Raw genomic sequence first — 12,680 nt, forward strand, 5'->3', positions numbered from 1 at the left:
TTTCATCTTGCCTTTTTTATTACGGTTTAGATTTATGCAGTTTAAAAGTGAGACTGTATCTAATTTTAAAAAGTCGGATGCAATAAACCTAAATTTTGCAGTACAACTGAGTGTGTTGTGGTACAGCTACAAAGGCTGCACTGAAAGGAAGGCAGTGTTTACACAGATTTCCCTTAGCTCTGAGCTGTTACTGAAGCAGTAATATCAGCACAGAGCCTGTCACAAGAAGGTAATTGAATTCCTCTCAAACTGACATGCATTTTGACAGATTGAGAGGCTGGGACTTAGCAAGCATCCTATTGGACTGTAGTAATTAGTGTACTAGCAGAAGCCCCTCCCTGGAACTATATAGACAACCCTGAAACTCAGTATTTGTGCAACTGCAAACAGCAACGCCTTCCTTGACAAGAGAGGAACAGATGTTGAAAAAAATCTTAAGAACACAGACATCATCTGGATATCTGAATATTGTAGTGCTGGGTGTCTACTTCCTCTCTCCATACTGAGCCCTTTGGGCTGAAGTTGAACACCTATAGTCTGCATTTTGTAAAGATTAACTGCTGCTGATTGTGACAGGTTTCCTCTTACTTATCTTGAAAGAAATGAATTAGAATGACAGAGGAAAATTAGACTGACTGCAGGGTTACTGGCTTTAGGAAAGTGCATCATTGTTTTGTGTAGAAAGGCTCCTTTTCATAGAAGGCCTTTCTAAAGAGCTCTTCAAGAACTGTCACAGCACTTAACATGGCATTCACAATGTTAAGACCTGTACCAGCTCATATCATGTATCCTGACATAAGTATGTTGTCCGAGGATGAGGAAAACAGAAGCGAAAGTGACGGTTCTGACCAGTCATATATTTGCTGTGATGGACCAGAGAAGAGAATGAAGATTTCTAGGAAAACAGGTGGAGTCGTCTTCATCAAGCAAAGACAAGCTGCAAATGCTAGGGAGCGAGATCGGACCCAAAGTGTGAACACTGCTTTCACAGCACTGAGGACTCTAATTCCCACTGAACCAGTGGACAGGAAACTGTCCAAAATTGAAACCTTAAGGTTAGCATCCAGCTACATCTCACACCTGGCCAACGTGCTCCTACTTGGTGAAGAAAGTGAGGATGGGCAGCCATGTCTCACTGCAATCTACAGCCACGCAGGGAACCTAGAAGCAAAGCAGCCCCGAAGTATCTGCACTTTCTGCCTCAGTAACCAGAGGAAAGGGGTAAGTGGAATCATCCCTGTTTTGATTTAAAAACTGCTTTATTCTTTTTATGCACTGTTTGGTTACATGAAATGCAGATTCCTAATGACAGCAAAACACCTCTCCAAGAAATTATGAATGCAACTACCTGCTGTAAGTAAAACGTTATCTTATGAGTTGGGTAATGTAACGTCTTGTGAAACAGTGTGTATAAACCTAGGTTCAAAAGCATTTCATTATAATACAACCACAACAGCTCCCTTACACCCCATTTTAGTAATCCTTTTTCAGATAAGACCTACATAGCTACTACTGCAAAGATCCACAACTCAGAACTTCTAGAAATTCTAGAGACATCAAGGCTGCAATGAGAAACAACTCCAGAGCAATTCTGTGTCGACTGTTAGTATAGAACAGGCACAGTGATATATAATAAATTCATATTTACCCAAGTCAGCCTTGTATTCCAACTGTACCTAACTAATCACCAGGGGGTACTTTCTCTCAAGTTTCCCTTATGAATAAAAACATGATATGCTTTCCAAATACATAGCTAATGACAAAAAGAAAATAAAGCAAATATTCTGAACCATGTAAAATAATGGAAATCAGAAACATTTTTGTGATGTGTTGTTGTTCTATATGCATAATCTCTGTATCGACAAATAAAAAAACTTGTATAATTCTTACATTAATGAAGACTTTAAGTAAAATCCCACAGTTAAATTCATAAATGTTTCTGTATCTCTCCTTCCATGTGCTTGTGTTTCCCCATATTTTATATCTGTTCTATGTACATTCTTCGCTCACCTCAGTTTAACATTTACTAAGAAATTCACAATTTGCTAATTGAATTGTTTTACTCCACAGCAGGTGTACCGGTGTATTGTCAGTTTTGTTTGTCTGTTAGTATTTGTGTTATCACCTGGGATATTCACTGCAGCCATTGCTTATTTTAATATTTACTTAATTTTCTTTAAGTGCTGCATTTACTTAGATAACTTGTCACATTAGCTTTGTTAAATTTTTGTCATTTTACAACGTTTAGTCATTTGGTGTAGTTGTCACATTAAAACATTGCCTATTGCCTATTAGACAGCTATTATTTATTGTTGTTCTCCTGTTTCTCTCACTTTATCTCTCTCTTTTTCTCTTTTCACTTTTAAATTTTGTTATGATAACCCCAGTTTATCAGTTTTATCATTTTTTCCACACTGGTTGTTATGCAGCTAATTTGGAGCATGCTGTTTGCCCTGATACTTACTCAAACTATTATAAAGTACTAATTAATCATTTTATATTTCCTGGTTTATATTGTTTAATAACAGATATTTATACATGATGTATATAAACATGTACATTCAAGCATTCATTGACACACACAAGCGCACGTGCTCGAGCACACACACACACACACACACACACACACACACACACACACACACACACACACACTTTCCTTATTTCTGTATTGAATGCAGCAGGGAGCATAGCATATAAAATGGTCCCTAAGCATTATAATGTATTGGTAAGACATCACCTCAGAAAATACATGCAGGTTAATGTTCAGCAATTTAAAACCTGAACAGAAATAAAGAATATTATGTAAAATGGTATGGCAGATGGCGATTTTTTTTTTTTGTTATGTTTTAGTAACTGAGCATAGATGCATCGAAAGAAAATGCAAGAAACTTTTAGACTGTAAGTTCACTGACAAAATGGTAACAGACTCGCATTATGCAAGTTTCCATATGTAGCCTTTTTAAATTTATAAGTTGTTAAAAAATCCTATCCCACGAAATCCTTCATTACAAAGTTCAGTAAAAATATGACATTTTATTTTGTCATAAAACAAGTCCAAATCAATGTTGTTTAAAAAATTGAAGGCTACTTCACATGTTCCTGACTGAACAGAAAAAGATTTAGGATTACAATTCATCCCTTGTAGTCCAAAATGTATAAAGCTGATGGTATACAATATGCAAAGCTGTTTGTTAGTGAAATTAGATACACTGTTTTAAGGACTTGCCCCCGAACCAGACATTTTTCTTCCATTCAGGAGTAACATTAGGAAATATTTTTTCTCCCAGAAGGTAACAGTTTGTGAGGATTGTTGAAAACAGAGATAAAATATGACATGAATACAGATAGTATCAAAGCAAGCCTAATTAAATTTGTCAGTACAATATACCAGCATCTGCCGATGAGGACAGCAGCATTACAATTGCATAGTTGAATGTACTATATTAGTTTCACCTCCCCTTTTGTAGCAAAGATATGGTGTTGGAACTACTGCACAGGTATTTTGTGTAGTTTAGGTATCCTGAGATAGAATTAACTGGCATATACATGGAAAAAGACATTCTGACGCTTTCATAAGTACATGATTTAACAGAGTTCTGTATTATTTATTCATTAATTTGTTATTCATGTATATGGACTGGTTCATTTGGACCTTTTTCAGTCCTGACCTGGGGCATTACCATATCCAGAAATTGAACTACTAAATTATTTTCAGGTTAGCCACAGAAATTAACTAAACAAAGAGAATCGGTGATGAAAGTAAACAGGAACACAGTGGAATAGAGTTTCTGCACATCTTTTACAACAGGAAAGGACTTCCTGCACGTCTTTGTAAAGATAGCTAAAGTTCAGTTCTTAAATCAGCAACTTAATAACAGTTTCTAAACCTGTTGCCATAAATTAAATACTTTCATCACAAATTGTATCTGTATTTATCCAGTTTTCCTATAGATACTGTATATTGACATCTCTAAGCAATAAAGATATCTTGATTCAGTAATTTTGAGAGCAAGTTGGAATTTTAAATATTTGCTCCTGTCAAATTTCTCGGATTTCTTGGCTGTCACTTGTAACTATGACTACAGCAATTTGTTCAGTGTATAAGGGCACATGTCTGAATAAAATAATATACACATAACATGCAAAGACATTACAGACACGCGTGAGAAGGTTTAGTGCATGTAAAATACTTCATTTGGTTTGATGTTTTAATTTAGAATCACAAATATATATTTATCTAAGTTCTGACCAAAAGATACCCCAAAGCTTTTCTACAGTCAGTGGGCAGCTTGCATTTAGATTCAGTCAAGTATGTGATCAGAAAGTTATGCATGCAGGAAAAAGTGAACAACTTTTCAATTCTGCAAAGAAAAGAAACTGGCTCGACGTCACTTATTATGGAGTGTTTTTTAACAGTTACACCCATTTCTGATGTCAAGAAGCACAGGCTTGATCAATGTGCAAACGTTTTTGTCTTCTGACAGTTGATATGCAATGCACACATATACAGGTGTGTTTGTGTTGCACATGTGTATATATATATATATATATATATATATATATATATTTGTTTATGTTTATATTAATTTACTGGAGTGGGCATCGATAAACAATGACCAATTTCAGGCCCAGTCCGGATTGCAAAAACAGGTTAAACAATAATGAATAAGTAGTTGTAAACAAAGATTTGAATTAGCAGCACACATTAATTTAACAATAGCAAATAAATGGTAACTATACATTTACATATATACATAAGCAGTAATGATGCATTTGCATATATTTTTTGTTTACATTTATATGCATAATATATATATATATATATATATATATATATATATATATATATATATATATATATATATACATTCATTCATAAAGCCAGGAGATGAAACTCGAGTCTGTTATGTTTTTTTCCAGAGAGGTTGCTTTATTTAAATAAATTTCATCTACTACATTTTTTAACTGTTAGTAATGCTGTATTTCACCTTTTGTTGTTTTTTTTCCTTGTGCGTGTTTTTTTATATATAAATAGAAATTACACGATTCTAGCACATCTAAAGAAATATGTTAAGCAGTATTACTGTCATACACAGTCTATACCTATGGTATGAGAAGCCCAATTGTATGAACAGGGACACAGCAAAACTGCCATGATGCGGCCATTGAACAGTAACACAGCAGGACCTCATGATTTATTAATTAGTTCCACCTCAGGTGACTAAATGCCATATTCATTCTATGGATTTAGTCTCCAGAGTTAATCACTGGCTGTCAGATAAACTCACCAACATTGCATGGGTTGTGCCTGAAAAGGGTCCTTGGACCAGTGCAAACATATGGTTATCAAACATAAAACAAAGTAATAAACAACACTACCTTCACACTGTTATGCTGAGAAAAATAAAAGTAATGTAAGATGAAGTAAAATAATCCTTGATACATTTGTAGATCTAGCTCACTGTTGTGTTACTACGTATGAAGTGTGAACAGTAGTGCAAGAACGTGTCCAGTGCTCATAAACATCTATAAACAGTTACAGTATCACTACTCAATATGTAAAGCAAATAGCAATTAACTTGCAGTAGAAAAATGTTTACACTTCCACTGCTATTCCACATGCTACTTCATTCTGGTGCCAGCCTAATACAGACAACAAATATGGCATGTCTACCTGTTTCCATGATCACTGATGGTGCAAACCGATCTGTGATTATGGTGAATTGTGGCAAAGGTAAGCATCTCTATATCTCAAGATTACAAGCATGGGCACATGTTTTATGTGGTACCAGTCTGTTGCAAAACATTACTTTTAATGTAAAGTCAATCTACGATTTGTTTAAGTGCACAGACAACACACAAACTTAGCAACTATTTTTTTTATATATATTTGAAAGATAACACAATTTCCATATGCATCAGTGGTCTTTTTGTTCAAAATAGGTGTAATCATTTTTTAATACAACTGCAAACAAAGTTTTGTTGACAGTGAAAGACACTCCCATTCTCAAGTTTAAATATTTTATATAACAGCTTGGCAAATAAGCAAACTGATGGAATCCTAGTTATGAGCTATTATGAGGTAGAAAAGTCTTATAATGACTGAAGTACTGAAATCCATTGTCCTCTTGTATTACATTCCAAACAAGTTTAAAATTTATATACACAAATTTGTATGCCTAATCAAAAAAGAAGCTTTATCACTATTTCTAGTGAAGCAATAAAACAATGACGCAATACTGTAACACAGTTCTGTAATACATGCAAACCTCTAATCCTATGCTACTGATAGCACAAGGAAAGTTTAAATAAGTATGGCACTTTCTGCATGCGTTCCAGTCAAAGTGTACAGATCAGCTGGAGTTATAACTTAATGAGTTAAAACAATCAGTAACTTACAACCTCATAGACAGATTTTGATTCCCATAATATTCCTATACACATTATATGATAATGAGCACCCCTGCCAAGATGGATTTATATACACATTTTATGATAGTGAGCACCCGTGCAAGATGGATTTATATACACATTATATGATAATGAGCACCTGTGCCAAGATATTATACCTAATTAAATTGGAATGAATGTATAACCTGAGTCCCTTGGAATCCATTTACCTGTTCCACTTAATTTCTACTTCCATATCACATTTCTATGTTGTTATATCAAAAACTGGTGTCAGGAATATAATTATGATGTTATTACAGTAACACTGCATAAGCTCAGGAATAAATAAGTGCAAATACTTAAACTGTTAAATAATTTAAAACTGGATTTTTTCAGTTAAAATAGTCATAGGAATACAAAAAACGCATAAAGAAAAATATGAAGTCAAACCATAAGGTGAAAATAGTCAAATGCCATGTATAGAAGATTTGCTAAGCATATCATTTTACTATAAAAGTCAAACCTCAGGTAAATTCAGCTGTAAATAAAATAAGAGAGCTGCATTGTTTTCAGTAGTGAGGGTATCCTGAAAGTTAATTAATTTTAGGAAGGGGTAAACATTTTTTGTCAGAATAGGTTCATGTCCCTTTTCATCAACTGGTTTGCAAATACCTTATACGGAGAGAAAATGTGGCTTTTCTCACACCTCTTCTGCCTTTAATTATTTTTCTAGGCTGTGGTTAGTTACAGTAATGTAATGGTATTGCAAATTTCCACAAAGAAATGCATAAATATAACTTTGGCAGCATAAATAGCCAAGTGACTCATTAGAGCTTCTCATTTCCTCATTTATCTGATTACACAGATTTTAGGCACTGAACATACCATCTCAAACCCCAAAATCCAAAGTGTCTTACAAGATAATACAACTTCTGTTTAATTAACATGCTATGTCCAGTTACCATCCCCCTTTAGTGAAATATTCTCTATCTACCCCTATGTATTATCAAGATTGTCACAGTTTCTGAGCCTATCTGATCTGAAATTCAGTCAGTTTGTCACAGTATTTCAAAACCACTTGCTTACACTGCCCAAGAGTTGCTGCTTTGCTAATTATCAATGAGAATGTATTAACAAACCGCTGTTAAAAGATGACATATCTCAGATTTTTGTCATTTACAATGATGTACATGAAAGTTTCCCTCATGTCTTTCCCAACACCAATCTTCGTCCTTTCCTGTAGTGTATATATTTCAATCTACTTCTGTTATATCATGCATGATTATGGCACAGACCCCATACCATTTAAACATCTGAACTGTCTTTTCTGTGTTCAATGGATTATTCCAGAAAGGTGTCGCAAACCATATTACGTGTGCGTCTTTTTTCTTTCCTTGCTTTTTTATTGCTTTAAATTTGTGATTTTAGTAAACAATTCAAATGTATTTCTGTTGTCTGTAGCATTTCATTATCTCTACAGCCAAATGTAACCTGTCAGAAGTTCAAGACTTAATAATGCTAGTCACAAAACTATAAACATTTACGTGCAAATTAAGACATGTATCACTCAGCTTCAAAAGTCACTGTTGCACATTTACAACCTTTTAGTGCTGCATTCTCACACCCCAGCGACTTACATATACAAACTCCCAAGATTGCTCTGCCTCAGGCAAGACAGAGAGTACCCTCAGATACAACAGTTTTGGAGTTAGTATATAGTTCCCCAAAATCACACTTAGATTTTAACAGTTCCTAGGATTTCAAGTTATGATCTTCGAACGTACAATCAGAATCCAGGCCAAACACATTCTAAATGAAAATGAATGTTGCTTGTACTGTTGTGAAATTATCAGATATATATCAGGGTAAAACAATTGCTGAAATTGTTTTTTACAGTCCTCTTGAATACAACAGCAGTTAAAAGAATGCACTATTGTTCTCATAAGCAATTTTATTTTATTTTCTACTATTCTGGAAGACTTTCTAAGGTTCTAGAAAGAGAACCTGTGAATCTGGAATGATGGGGTCGCTTCTCAAAGCATATGTCTATTAAAAGAAAATGGATGAATGGCTTATCCCATCTGCCGTAGCATCTTAGCTTGTCATGGCTTCTGCTACACATTTATTTGTTAGACTTGCTACCCTTCTAGGTATGAAACCCACCCCATCTCTGCCTCATTGCCTCCTCATGCAGTTAGTAATGGAGATTTGCCATCTTGTTGCCATGTATAGCTGAATATGAGACTCCATCCAACACCCTTCAGCTGTTTCTCCTTTGGTAAGGACTGGCTTTCTGCACATTATTCAGGCTTTCAATGACAGTGTGATGGAGAGTCAGCTGACTAGCACCAACCTCCCACCATGCATTTATGCTGGTCAACGCTCGTCTGACTTAGTACTGCACAATGAATGCTGGTTGTTTGCGGGCAATGAGATTACATCCTCTGTAACAAATGCTGCAAAGAAAGTGTACATTTGTTGCACTGGTGGAAGTAACAACAAGATTTATTACCCTCACCCTACCCACTGCCCCCCCCCCCCACATACTCATACGGCCATGGATCTCAGCCATCTGTTCTGTCTGTATTCACACCATGGAATATACATCACTCTCCTACAATCTCTCATGCTGTCTATTAACGATCCCCCACCTGTACACAAACACCATTTGGTCAGTCCTCTGCATGCATGTTTCCACAGCAGTGTCCTTGCTGACTACAGACAAACATACGGTATCATGGTTTGGGTTTACACAGACAATGTCACCTCTGTATTTTGTACCGAAGTTATTCTGACTAGTATTCAGCTTGCCTCGTCTCCAGTTTCAACATACTACACCACTACCTCAACATCTGCCTCTGAACTTTCTCAATAACCATGACTCAGTTTCTTTAAGCAACATCAGATTTACAACACACTCAGTGAGGAGCAGTTCCACATTTTCAGTTTCTTCCTGATTTATTTATTTATTTGTTGTTATTTTTATTTTTAATATCTTAGTGCCCCGTTTGTACTATGATCTTAAAACTGTACTCTTTTCATCGTGCACTAAACAGATTTGGGAAGCACTGCTGTAACTCTAGATTTAGTTAAACTATTTAAAATGCTCCTGGATGGTGTTCAGTTTTGCATTCTTTTTCACCAAAAATACTTTTTATGGCATACATGTTGAAAATTCCAGATTTAATCCTGAAACTAATCTTCAGTTCTAAGAGTAAATTAGTTCTTCATGTGATTAGGAGTATGTCATGGGAGGCATTAATGCGTTTAACACCTTGCATTAAACATTATATCTGTATTGATATCTATATCTCTATATCTATCTATCTGTTTATCTATCTGTCCATCATCTATCTATCATCTGTCTGTTTATCTATATAGCTATTTTTTATTTTCATATTTACTACTCAAAATCCACCTGGGTCTGTATTTTTTTCTGGTATTGCATGTGAATGTGTAACCCTTAGAATGCTCTTTCTGTAAAGATCTATGGAATTTATTCTATTCTGTTCTGTTCTATTCTATTGGATTCTGTTCTGTTCTATGTATGTTTGTTAACTGCATGGGCCATCAGGTCTGAGGACCTTTTAAGTCATAACCCAGACACAAGGTACTAGGAGATAAGTAGTTAAGTGAAAACAATGTGTACGTTGTTACAGCTGAATGCTAAAGTACAAATAAAATAATTTATACGTTTTGTATGAATGTGCTATAGTTCAAAAAATTAAAGGAGGCAAAATAAAGGAGGCAACAAATACTACAATTATGAAAAAACAGCAGCTTTTATAATTATAAGAAACTACAGGCCTTACAACTATGTATAGCTCAAGACTTTAGCTAGTATCTGGAATAAACATGTTATGTTATTCATCTATTCATAGGTCCATAGGTAAATACCAGGCTGCCCTGAAGGACCATTTTAAGCTTAGCCAATAACCTGAGGTCAGAATCAAACCTTGGTCCCTGTATCTGTGAGGTGAAGAACTTAACCATTGTGCCAAACCCAACGCTGAAAAGCTGCTCCCCTTGTATTCATAGATAAGTATCAGGCTAGCTGCCCTTACAATCCATTTTAAGCCTAGCCAATTTTCCTGCAAAGGTTGAGAATCAAACCCTGTACCTAGTGTCTGTGAGGTAAATAACTCAACCACTATGCTAACACCCAATCAAAATTTAGATTTGCTGGCCGATTGCCTTACAGGCTGAATTAAGAGTCAGCCGTTAACAGCTAAACACAATTTCTTCTGTTCAAAGGTAACAAAGAAACACTTTTACTGGTTAAGTGCCTTGCTTGGAATCATACAATGAAGAAACAGAGACTGAAAGGTTCGTACCCAGTATTACATGATGAAACTCATTAGCAAATCATAGCCTTAATCATTTGCACTGATGATTAAGGCTATGCTTTGCTAGGGCGGCTGCAGTGGTGCAGCGGTTAGCATTGCCGCCTCCCAGAAAGAGGTTCTCCAGTTCGATTCTCAGCTGGGGTGCCTTCTGTGCAGAGTCTGCATGTCCTTCCTGTAGTCGCGTGGGTTTCCTCCAGGTGCTCTGATTTCCTCCCAAACAGGGATGTAGCTAAGCATAATCAATGTACTCAAATGCATACATTTGTTCAGAACATCTTTCTGGAAACTTAATGGGTGTAACAGCATAGAACATTTAGAACTCTCTAAACTAGTGTCTGTTGTATTGAACTAGGCAAAATATCCTTCCACGATAGAACTGTACGTCTTGAAATAATATTTTTATGCTTATAAGATGATCCATTTCTAAAGGGTATAGGGTTATCATTTTGACAGGTGAGTACATTTTTTTAATTGATAGATGGGTGGGGGGGGGCAGCAAAATGAGGTTTGAGTACCAAATATAAATTTCTGGCTACACCCCTGCTCCCAAAGACATGCTATAGCTGGATTGGACACTCTAAATTGGCCCTAGGTGTGCGTGTGTGTCTTCTGTGGAAGGTTGGGCACCGGGATGGCAACTCGACACTGTAAAACTCCACTGCCAATCATGAGCAGACAGGTGATCTGCTGCGGCGACCCCTAACCTGGAAAAGCCAAAAGAAGAAGCCTTAATCATTTGCACTGAAACTTCCCTGCTGTTTTCAATAGCTTAACATCTCCTCTGAAGGACAGCACCCCCCTTATATTGCACTGTAGAGTCACTAATCAAGCTACCTGGTGTGAGAGTAAAACCCATGACCTTCTGCACCAAAGTCATACATGCTAATTGTGCCACTCACACCATTATAACAACATGTAGTCTGCTTTGCTGAAAGTCATTTTAGTCTGTAAAAAAGTGCATCCGTGAGTTTGTCATTATTAAACATGTTAGGAATTCTGTCCATAATAAGAAGTGGAGAAAGAGTACAATGTCCTGGGCTTAAAGCTATGTTGCTCAGAAAGTAAAAATCCATATATGGAAATATTGTTACTATTTATTAAAGACAAAATATTTTCCATTGCCTTAGTTAAAATTGGGTAGTGGAGAAAATGGACTATACCCAGTAGCATTCCCAGCACTGGGAATAGTATGCAGGGGTACCAGATATGTAAAGATATAATTTTTATTAACAAATTAATTTATGTTTACTTATTTTTTTATGGAGTCTCTTTACTTCTTTTTGCTGACAGAGATACAGTTTTACTTCATGTGAACATATTTAAATTAATAAAATCTGTTGAAATAATGTTATGCACTAAAGAAGCCACATTCCTACCATCTTATAGAGTGTTAAGCGGGAATATCTCTTGATAGGTTTTATGAATGAGACAGTTTTGCAGACTTTTCCTTGTGGATCGTTGCTATGGTAATAAAAGAGCAAAAATAACAACTGTTGCATGAGTTTATCCCATGTGCCCATGTGCTGGATTCCTTGGTGTGTTCTAAATTTCTTATTTCAGAAAAATACGTGTCTGACAGTCTTTACTCCTGTCCTTCAGACTTTACATTTTTTCATGCCTAAAACAGCATAACTGAATAACGGCTGGCATTTTAAGAGGAAGCACAGAAGCAGACATTCAGTGTGGGTGTATATAAAAACATGTCTTGCTCATCGTGGCATATACCTCTCAACTGTACGATTTTCACAGCATGTCCAGATTTTGGCGTCATATTTTTGGTCTGTTTTTCATAAAATTGTGGTTTTCTGGCCAATTAGTGGTAAATCATTAAAGATTGAAGTTAGAAAATAATGACAGACATGTAAGTTTCAGACTTCATATCCTTCAGAAAAATTCATGCTAATACAAAACGTGTTATTCTATCAACTTTCTGAGTTTGTA

General features: G+C 35.7%; 1 protein-coding gene across 1 annotated transcript in view; it reads left to right on the plus strand.

The window, feature by feature from the left end:
- Window positions 1–391: 391 nt before the first annotated feature.
- The window catches only part of TCF15 (transcription factor 15), a 46,282-nt gene continuing 33,993 nt past the window's right edge, over window positions 392–12,680 (plus strand). The window contains exon 1 of the mRNA XM_044090444.1: window positions 392–1,221. Coding sequence (XP_043946379.1) covers window positions 745–1,221 — 477 coding nt within the window. The 5' untranslated portion in view covers window positions 392–744. The remainder of the gene's footprint in view (window positions 1,222–12,680) is intronic.

The sequence above is a fragment of the Protopterus annectens genome, chromosome 12.part0 (genome assembly GCF_019279795.1).
Source record: "Protopterus annectens isolate FY-2018-M chromosome 12.part0, PAN1.0, whole genome shotgun sequence".
NCBI lineage: Eukaryota > Metazoa > Chordata > Ceratodontiformes > Protopteridae > Protopterus > Protopterus annectens.